Source organism: Taurulus bubalis, assembly GCF_910589615.1.
Source record: "Taurulus bubalis genome assembly, chromosome: 13".
NCBI classification, from domain to species: Eukaryota; Metazoa; Chordata; class Actinopteri; order Perciformes; family Cottidae; genus Taurulus; species Taurulus bubalis.
The window spans coordinates 14509336-14519562 of record NC_136601.1 but is presented as its reverse complement, the minus strand read 5'-3'; the positions used below and the strand labels follow the sequence as shown (position 1 = coordinate 14519562).

Below are 10227 nucleotides of genomic sequence, written 5' to 3'. Positions count from 1 at the left end.
TACAATTACTAATGCCCTCTTATGGGGACAAAGGGACAACTGCTGAGACTTAATTGAAAACTCCTGATAGGTGCTTCGGGATGTGTCAGTTAATGAGCTTATAATGCGTTTTCCCCCGGTTTTCTTTTCAATATATATATATGTATTTTAAGTGCCTGTGAGAGGCATATTCTGAGAGCGCACCCCTTCAGGCGTTATTGTATTATCTTATTTACTCCCAGCAATGAATATAGCCTGCAGGGACTATTTGTCACATCCAGCACCAGTAACACACCTCATCCTCCCTCTCTAACCAAACCACCTCATGCTTAACTCATTGTTGCCATATTCTGTATGTAAATGTCTTGCGTGTGTTAATATTTCCACTTGGAGCATGTTTCCCCAAATAAACCTGATGAATACTGGTGGATGAAATCAAGCATAATGTCCCATGCACTAGATGTTGATCAGTGGAGTTGTTATTATGATGTGTTTATTATGTCTGAAACCCTATGATGCATTGGGCAACTCAAATAATGCTCAAGGCGGGACATGATTTAGACATGAATTCTTCATGCTGTCAGTCATGGTTTTCAAAGTGGGGACCATGTGAGGACCATTATATCAAAACTCGAGCTTAAGTAATTGGTTATGTGTGTTTGCATTGTGCAGGAGTGTTTTATGTTTTATAAGAACGACAGTTAAAACAATGTCACAAAGAGTACAGCGTATCGTCTCTTTGGTGGCTAAGTAGAACATATTCATAATGGACATCAACACTGACAACCAATTTTTTATAAGATTGCATATATTTGTAAATTGCATGGGGAATATATTAGATAAAGTGTAATATAGTCCTATGTGTTCATGTTTGCATGTATTTGTTTGGCTGTATGTCTATATTATATATGTGTATCTTCCTAAGCATGTGTTCTCTGCACAGTGTATGTATTGAGAACTACTGAGAATCTGATTAAAATGTTCTTTACAATTTTCCTTAGGCTACTTGACCAATTACATTGAGATTCCATAATGATAAGGTAAAATATACAACATTATATATATATTTTTTAACAAGGACTTTACATTATTGAACACCTGTTGCTGAGAGATTAGTCACTGAGACAGGCCTAATTATTTCAAGATCATAATGTTGTTTACATAATCGGACAGTGCCCAGTAGGTGGCGCCACAAGATCACACACAGCATGCAATGAGTTGGTTCGTGAACATTGTGGATCAAATAAGACGTAAACCTGTATCTGCTCAACTGAAATCCCTTTTAAAAAAAGGGAAACACATGCGTCTTTACTTTTAAGCGTGAAAAGAATAGAGTTACAAGTTTCCCACCACTATAGTCCTCCACCCACCGCCACGCTCTCACCCGGTGACCCAACTTCAGAGTGCAGAGTAACAGGTCACGGTCAGCGGGTCGTTGAGTTGTGGTTCAGAGAAAGTAATGGCTGTCTTTCTGTCGGACAATGGGGTGAGCAAGGCGATAGCGGCGGATGAGAGCGGCTTAATGCTCCGTGTAATGCATGTTAATGTAACAGGCACCGAGGGACCACCGGCCGGAGTGCTTTGGGATTATTTATCACAAAACATTTGTATTCTTCCGTCGGAGAACGGTTGATCCCGGATAGATGCGCGCTAATCCTTCACTCCGTTAATTAAAAAGAAGAGGAAAGCAATGGAACTGGTGGTGGTGTTTTTTTTTTCCTTTCCAGAAATGTAATCATTTCTGGAGAAGCTTAACCATCTGCTTGAGGTTAAGTCTGCAAGCAGATTGTGTTTTCTGCTTATTTAAACCTGAGGATTTGAGTTTTTTTTTTTTCCTGAAAAGGGGAGGGTGTTGCATTTCAGGGGCTTTCTTATTTGAGAGACAGGTCGGGGACACTTTCTTATGCCCATACAGTACGTGTGATGAAACATGTTTTTCCACAATGATCCCTTTAATAATGTAATAACATTCCAGGTTTTACGCAGAAGAACATACGTGTGACCTTCATGTTCCTTTCAATCACAGACTGAACATATACGATACAAAAACTACATCCATGCCTTTATTCCTGAAGTTATTCTTCTCTTATCTAAAAATAGAAATGCCAGAAACAACCACCATCAAGTTGAGGTCTTCCCCGTTTGATTTTTTTATTATTTACATTCTTAGACATGAACATCGCTTGGTTTCCTCAGAGAGGAGCAGTCATTAACACTATTTTCGACAAAAGGACGCATAGTCCCCGGGTTTTTTGCGGCAGTTTACCAGAAAATGTAACGTCTAGTGAAAAAGAAAATGCTGCCCTAGGAAATAGAAATGTTTGTTTCTGGTTCTTTCTCTCTCATCTCGCTCTCGCACTTTTTCTTCTTCTTCAGTAGCTAACAAGCTCAGCGTTGCCCGGGGGCCAAGGCGGTGTCGTCAGTCCCAAGAAGAGACTTTCAGATTTCAAGCCACCGTTTTACATTAGGATGCCACTCGTGTCTGTCTAGAGACGAACCCGAATACACAAAGGCATCATTTAGTTTCTCTCTCTCTCTCTCCCTCTCTGTGGTTCAGTGGTTGTCTAACTGACCAGGATTAACAGGGAAAAGATTAGATCTGAACAAACATGTGCCGGACTCTAAAGAGGCCAGAGTTGTCCTCTTTGTCCTGCAAAACACTGCTCAGTGTAGTAGTACTTTGATCTACCTAAGTCACTTATAGGATATATCATATATTCTAGTGCTTGAACACATCACAGCACCAGGCTCGCCCTTGTCATCTGAAACTGTAAACACATCACCTATTCATCTGATCCCAAATATAATACCTGATTATGATTAAGGCTTTATGACATTGCTTTTATGTTGATTGTGTTGATACATGTTCAGGCCTACTTAAGTGAATTAAAGTCGTGCAAAGCGCATTTCGTTGAGTATCACCCGCTCGTGATAGCCACTGTAATCAATTTCAGCACTAAATGTACTCGTTTAAATATTGATTGAAGTGAACATCCGGACCCATCAAAGATTCTTTTTGTAAAACCCAATTTCGTCTGAGATTATTAATGAATGAGACTGTTTTTGCAGTGTTGGCATTCATCTTCAAAGGGCTCTCATTAATAAACATTATAGAATCCCAGGTGCCCACTGGCAGTGGCCACTGGCCCATTTGAGGCACAGAGAATGAGCACTTTGGCCAGTGTATTTGTTTTTGTTTTCTGCATTGCAAAATGTAATAGTGAAACCATGGAGGAAAAGTTGAAATGTGTCTGTTATTATAACGGGGGTCATCACGAACCAAAGAACAATAATGTTAGCTACCACATCAGCCATGGGCCAATATAGGCTATGTGGTCACCAAGACAAATCCTTGTCTATCCTCATCTGGTAAATGCAGCCTAGACAACGACACCCACAACACTAGTTGTCCCCTAATCTAAATCTGCCTCTGACGTCTGGTGTCAAATGTACGCCTTCTCGTCTCTTTAGTGGGTCAGAGGAACAGACACGAGGATGCGAAAGGGTTAAACGTCCACAGTAATTAGAGTCGCACTTTGCGTCGGCGTCCTCCAATACGGAGCAGCGAGAAGCTACGTCCACCCCCTCCATTGCTCTCTCTCTCTTTCTCTCTCTCGCTCCCACACGCACAAACACACACACGCCTCCCCGCCAGCTCCTCGGAGTGTCTAATACACTGGAAAAATCAAAGCGCGAGCCTCTCCACACTACCAGTGTTGCGCGTGGAGCACAACACAGAGAGAGAGAGAGGTGCTTTTACTCTCCTCTCCTCTCTCATCCCCTCCTGTTAACTTATCCGTACACATGTTACAAACTTAGCTCTGAAGATATATTTATTTTGTTAATTTGGGAAAGACGCTGCTTTTATGTACTTTTTTATTTATTTATTTTTTTAGCTGTAACCTAAAGTAGAAGGAGAAGGCGAAAGATGTCTGGATGAGGTGGTTTTACGCACGCCGCTGAAATGGATCACATACTCTCCAGAGGCAGCTGGGTGCCGGTGACTGGGCTGGTTGTATGTCTACTTCTGTGTGCGTGTGTTGTGGACCTGGTTCTTGCGCAAATTCGGTACTCCATTCCCGAAGAGCTGGAGCACGGAGCTTTTGTGGGCAACATCGCCGAAGACCTGGGCTTGGATGTGGCCAAGTTGTCAGCACGTCGCTTTCGAATAGTCTCCGGCGCAAAGAGGCAGTATTTAGAAGTGAACTTGGAGAATGGCATTCTCTTCGTCAACGAAAAGATGGACAGAGAGGACCTGTGTGAACGAAGCCCGAGCTGTTTTTTACACCTACAAGTGGTTATAGAAAACCCATTAGAACTGTACAGAGTGGAAGTAGAGATTTTAGATGTGAATGACAACTCCCCCAGTTTCCCATGGAGCGAGTTTAATCTTGACATCACAGAGTCGGCTGCGCCCGGCTCCTGCTTCCCGTTAGAGAGCGCGCAGGACCAGGACGTGGGCACCAACTCTCTGCGCTCCTACCAGCTAAGCGCAAACGAGCACTTTGTACTGAATATCCAGACGCGTAATGATGGAAACAAGTTTGCTGAGCTCGTGCTGGACACCCCGCTGGACCGGGAACAGCAGAAAAGGCACGAAATGGTTCTGACTGCCTTTGACGGAGGGTCACCGGAACGCTCCGGCACAGCACTGATAACCATCACAGTGCTAGACGCCAACGATAACGTGCCCGTATTTGACCGCTCAGTCTACCGGGCGAGTCTGGTGGAGAACGCGCCGAGGGGGACGCTGGTGCTGAAGCTGAACGCCACGGACCTGGATGAGGGCTCCAATGGAGAGGTGACCTACGCGTTTAGCGGGCACGCACCCCTCAAGGTGCGCGAGCTGTTCAGTGTGGACCCGTACACGGGGGAAATCCGAGTGAAGGGCATTGTGGACTATGAGAAAGCCAGTGTATATGAGCTGTATGTGCAAGCAAAGGACAGGGGACCCTCGGCTGTGGCTGTGCACAGCAAAGTGCTGGTAGATATCCAGGATGTGAATGACAACGCGCCCGAAGTCATCCTCACATCAGTGTCCACTCCTGTCCAGGAAGACGCGCCACCGGGCACGGTGATAGCTGTCATCAGTGTTATGGACCGGGACTCGGGAGAGAACGGAAACGTTGATTGCCAAATTCCAAGCAACGTTCCCTTTCAGCTCCATTCATCTTTTAAAAACTATTATACTCTGGTGACAAGCGAGTTTCTGGACCGGGAAGCGGTGTCCGAGTACAACATCACCCTAACAGCCAGAGACTTGGGCTCTCCTTCGCTATCCACCAGGAAAACCATCCTCGTCCAAGTGTCTGACATTAATGACAACCCCCCGCGGTTCTCTCAACCTTCATACACAGTTTATGTGACCGAGAATAATGCCCCGGGCGCTTCCATTTGCTCTGTAACTGCCTTCGACCCCGATTCGAACCAGAACGCCTATCTGTCTTATTCTATTCTCGAGGGTCAGATTCAGGGCATGCCCGTGTCCACTTATGTCTCAATCAACTCTGACAACGGGAATATCTACGCACTGCGTTCTTTTGATTATGAGCAACTTAGAAACTTTCAGATCCTGGTCCAGGCGCAGGACGCTGGCTTCCCCCCTCTCGCCAATAACATTACAGTCAACGTCTTTGTCTTGGATCAGAACGACAATGCACCTGTTATCGTGTCCCCGCTCCCCAAAAACGGCTCCGTGGCCACAGAGGTGGTTCCGCGGTTAGTAGACGCCGGGTATCTGGTTACCAAAATAACGGCGCTCGACGCGGACGCGGGGCAGAACTCACGGCTGTCCTATCAGGTGTTGCAGGCTACGGACGCGGGGCTGTTCAGTGTGGCTCTGTACACGGGCGAAATCAGGACTATTCGCCGCCTCCTGGAAAAAGATGCAACAAGGCAAAGGCTGGTGATATTAGTCAAGGACAACGGGCAGCCGCCGCTCTCTGCCACGGTCTCCATTGTCCTCACAGTGGTCGACAGCGTGCCCGAGTCCCTGTCAGATTTCGGAGACCTCACGCTCAGCCCACAGCCCCCATCGAACCTCGCTCTATACTTAATCGTGTCGCTGAGCACAATATCTTTAATATTCCTTGTGGCTATAATTGTGCTCGCCGCAGTCAAGTGCTACAAGGACAGGGAAACCCTCAGTGGGTACAACCTCCCCCCGCTCGCCTGCTGCTGTTGTGGGGGGTTTCAGCCCGATCCGCCTCCGGAGGTGTTCAAAAAATCCAACCTCAACCTGCAAATTTCCTCCGCGGCCAAAGTGCCCACGAACTGTATGGAGGTGAATGGAAACAGCAGTCTCTCCCAGTCGTATTGTTATAAAGTGTGCCTGACTCCCGAGTCTGCCAAAAGTGACTTCATGTTTCTGAAGCCGTGCAGCCCCGGCAGCACGCCGAGGAACAACGAGGCGAAAAGCGCAGAAAACTCGTGGAACGCGCAGAGCCGGAGCGCATCTGTGAACAATGGAACAACTACTCCAAACGAGGTACAGTGAAACCAGCGACAGGCGCAAGAAGCTTATGTTATTCATTTAAACACATCTGGTTCACTCACTGCCACAACCAAAAGCCGTCTCAGTGTTCTATCTGATAACATGTGACATTCGCCCATGAAGGTCAAATCACACAGACAGATTTAAACTATTTACGCAAAAACTAGGCAAAGCTTTTCTTGTCTTCTCTCTCTTCTTAATAAGTGTATAACACAGCATGTTGCCTCGACTGTTTTTATAATCATGGTAATAATGCATCCCAAGTGTGCAGCCTATGGTAATGTTTGGCACCCGGGAAATGATATGAGACGACGTGAGATTACATTCTAATTGACATGGTAATGACGGTGTAAAGCCTCATCTAAAGGAGCGTATTCTGTGCACACACCGTGTCTTATCATCTGTTTGGAAGGAAGTGAGATATCAATTACTGTGCGAGAGGAAGAGGAGATGTAGTTCAAGTTAACTCCTCTTCAGTCTTCACGACACGTTTTTTTGCGAATGTGGAAAAATACTTTAATAATAATTAATTAACTTAATTATAATAGTTTGTGAACTCGGATATTAATACATCACCCAGTGCACATACTCCCCCCAACGTGAGGGAACACACACACCTGCTTCCAGCACATCTACCTGAGTCTGTACAAAAAGTCAAGGTTATATCGGACAAGGTGAATGGCAGTTATTGGAATGCATCTGTCTTGGGTTCAGACAATTCTTTTTCGACCACTCGGGTTTGCGGCACGCCTTCGTGTCCTCAAACTAACAATATAGGACAGATAACCTCACTAACTATGCCTCAAGGGCACAAGCACGACCATTATACTACACACAATGTGCCATTGGCCTATTCGCAAGGGGGGCTGTCCATTATTGATGAAAAATGGCAAATGGACGGTTTTGGGGAGACAGCGGAGGACATCGAGAGGGGAGGGGGGCAAGGACATGGCGGGACTGAGACGTGGGGCGCCTGTAGATCGGCCCCGATGTTGTCCTCTGAATGAGAGAGTGAGAGAGAGAGAGAGAGAGAGAGAGAGAGAGAGAGAGAGAGAGAGAGAGAGAGAGAGAGAGAAGGAGAGAGAGAGAGATATTCATATTTGTCGAGCAAGGTGGGAGAAAGGAGGGGAAGGGAGGGAGAAAGGAGATTTTACAGAGGCAGGACGTCTAGTGTTTTCTAATTCTAATAGACGGGTCAGCAGACCAATATGTACTGCTCATCGTCACTCACCTCCCTATTCTCATCAAAACGCAGAGGGACAAAGACTCAGAGCCATGATACCATGTCTCCATCAGGCAAACTGAGAAATGTCAGTTCGGTCACTGGCACATGCACCTCTGGCCACAAGAGGGATTTCGAGGTCACGGTGATTGTTCTGCCTGCAGCTATATGCTCCTTCGGGAGAAAGTGTCCTTCCCGTCGTTAATTGGTTTCCTTAATTCGCCCGGTGTGCGCCTCAGCGTGCACATGAGTCGTGTGAGTTTGTCTGTGACACATTAAATCTCAAAGACAAATCTCAATTAAACTATTTGAGCAGTACAAAAAAAGAAAGTACATAGGCCATCTTAGATTGATGGATTGAAGGTGAAACGAGAGATTAAACAAACATTCAAGCGTGTAAGACACGCAGGACTGGTGCGTGCACGTGTGCGCGTGCGTCGGTGTGTGTGTGCGCGCGTGTTGAGTGAGCTCTCAGGGTTGTGCTGTTGCACATATACAGCTGCGAGGACCGCAAACTTTTCAAGGCTTTCTAAGAGACTTTTAATTAAAAACCTTGCTCGAGGAGCATCAGGCAAATATTAATGTAAAAATGATGCATAAAATCCACAAAACAATGACGTGTGTAATTTTCTTAATTTCCTCCCTGGCACGGTTTCCTTTGAAGATTAAAATCATGTTTCGTTTCATCCCGGTGGGGTTCTAATTGGTTTTGTGCGTTGTTGGCGGGGAGTGTATTTTGAATACCGATTCTAATAATACGCTTACGTCGCATTCTCCGTGTTAACAACTTTAACAGAATTAATAGAGCGTAGAATCAACACTATGAAACTCAGACCGGGAATAAATATCTCTCGGGTGCTCTCATTCACCTCTCACGCTGCGCCACATACGATACAAGCGAAACTAAGTGACAATCGTAGCTGAAGGCAACATCACCTCCGCTCTTTCACATTCTGTTACACCAAACGTCCACAGGGCGGCAGCCGCGGTCCATGTGACATGAGGCATGTCTCCATTTCAGGACAGGCACAAAGATAGACTGCTCCTCATGTCAATTATCGCTGACCTCTACTGATATAAGAGGATAGGATGAACAGGCGTCGTTTGTTATCAAGACCGGTTTGATTGAGACCTACTTTGAAGAGAGACATTTCTCAAAATAGACCTGGACGGTGACATTGCACTATTATGTGCCTTCACATGGGGATTTCAAAATGTGAAATTTGTTGTTGTTGTTAGAAACTGGAAATTAAATGTGGCATGTTGTTTTTCCTGCAGCTGAAGCAGCCAAATACAGACTGGACTCTCACAAAAAATCAGAACTCCTCCATTAAAAGGTACCATTTTGATCTTTGACCTTTCCACTTAATCAAACCAATTGTACGAAAGCATACAATGCTCTATAATGAGGTGAAGATCACTCGTGTTAAAATGGATATAGATATTGAATTTACATACAAGTAAAGTATGTTGTCATATCTTGTTTGCAGTTATAACTCCATCAACATGGATGGCACCCTCATGCGTAAGGCCATGCATGCTGACCCAGAAAACTATGTCACATCCATGGCGCCTGGACAATACTGGACCTGGGGTACTAGAGGGGTGAAAGGTAAGAGAGGCCATACATAGTGGACCACCGAGAGCCTTCATCAACACGTTACATATGCATTTAGCCAAGTTTATGGAATGCCTTTCTGTTTTCTTTTGTTCCCTATAATTGGTTTGTTGGTACATTTTTGTTGCAGTCGTCATTGTTTATTGTCCTAACTACAAAGCATTGAACTCAGTTTTAGAGAAGTGCTATGAGAATAAAAATATCACTCAGTCCTGAGTCAATATTGAATATAGTTGCTTCTCCTCTCCTCTCTCCTCATCTATGTCATACAGACTATAAGATGTCTCCTTCGACCAGTGGGATCCCCTCTCGCCCCTGGACTCCTCGGTGCACACCTCCTCCCCAACAGCAGCAGCCATCGATCCCACCCCAGCCCCACCCTCACATCCCACCCCACCCCCACCCTCAAATCCCACCTCACCCTCACATCCCACCCCACCCACACCCACACCCTCACCCTCACCCACACCCACACCCACCACCTGACTACCACCACAATGTGTACATCCCTGGGACACCATCAGGCTTTTGCACCCTGAGGCCCACAGTGCAGCGAAGCGAGCTGGACGTCCACAATTCCTTCTCCACCTTTGGAAAGAGGCGACGTCTTCAGATGTCCCCCCAGGGAGAGGCTGCGATTATAAATAATGACCTGTACAATGACTGACTTTTCAATGGCTGTCTGACTTGATTATTAAAATGACGTATAACCTGATATAAAAAGAGGCAGAGAACATTCAGCGCATTGATTAATGAACGTATGATTTACAAGTTGGAGGAAAAATGCGCAAGATAAATAATGAATGAATAATCCATTTTGGCTAAAATGCTGGAGGGAAATGAAATCTGATGGCTATTTATGTGACACGCCACTGCAACATGATCAATGTATGCCTATTATCGTTAATATTAGTA

The 10227-nt window shown here is 45.5% G+C and overlaps 1 protein-coding gene across 1 annotated transcript; it reads left to right on the top strand.

The window, feature by feature from the left end:
- Positions 1–3931: 3931 nt before the first annotated feature.
- Positions 3932–9979, top strand: LOC306745581 (protocadherin gamma-C3; the record flags this gene model as incomplete). The annotated part of the gene is made up of 4 exons (XM_079228397.1): positions 3932–6466; positions 8973–9031; positions 9185–9306; positions 9585–9979. Exons 1-4 carry the CDS (start codon positions 3944–3946, stop codon positions 9977–9979), a joined length of 3099 nt encoding a protein of 1032 aa, XP_079084523.1. The 5' UTR covers positions 3932–3943.
- Positions 9980–10227: the final 248 nt, after the last annotated feature.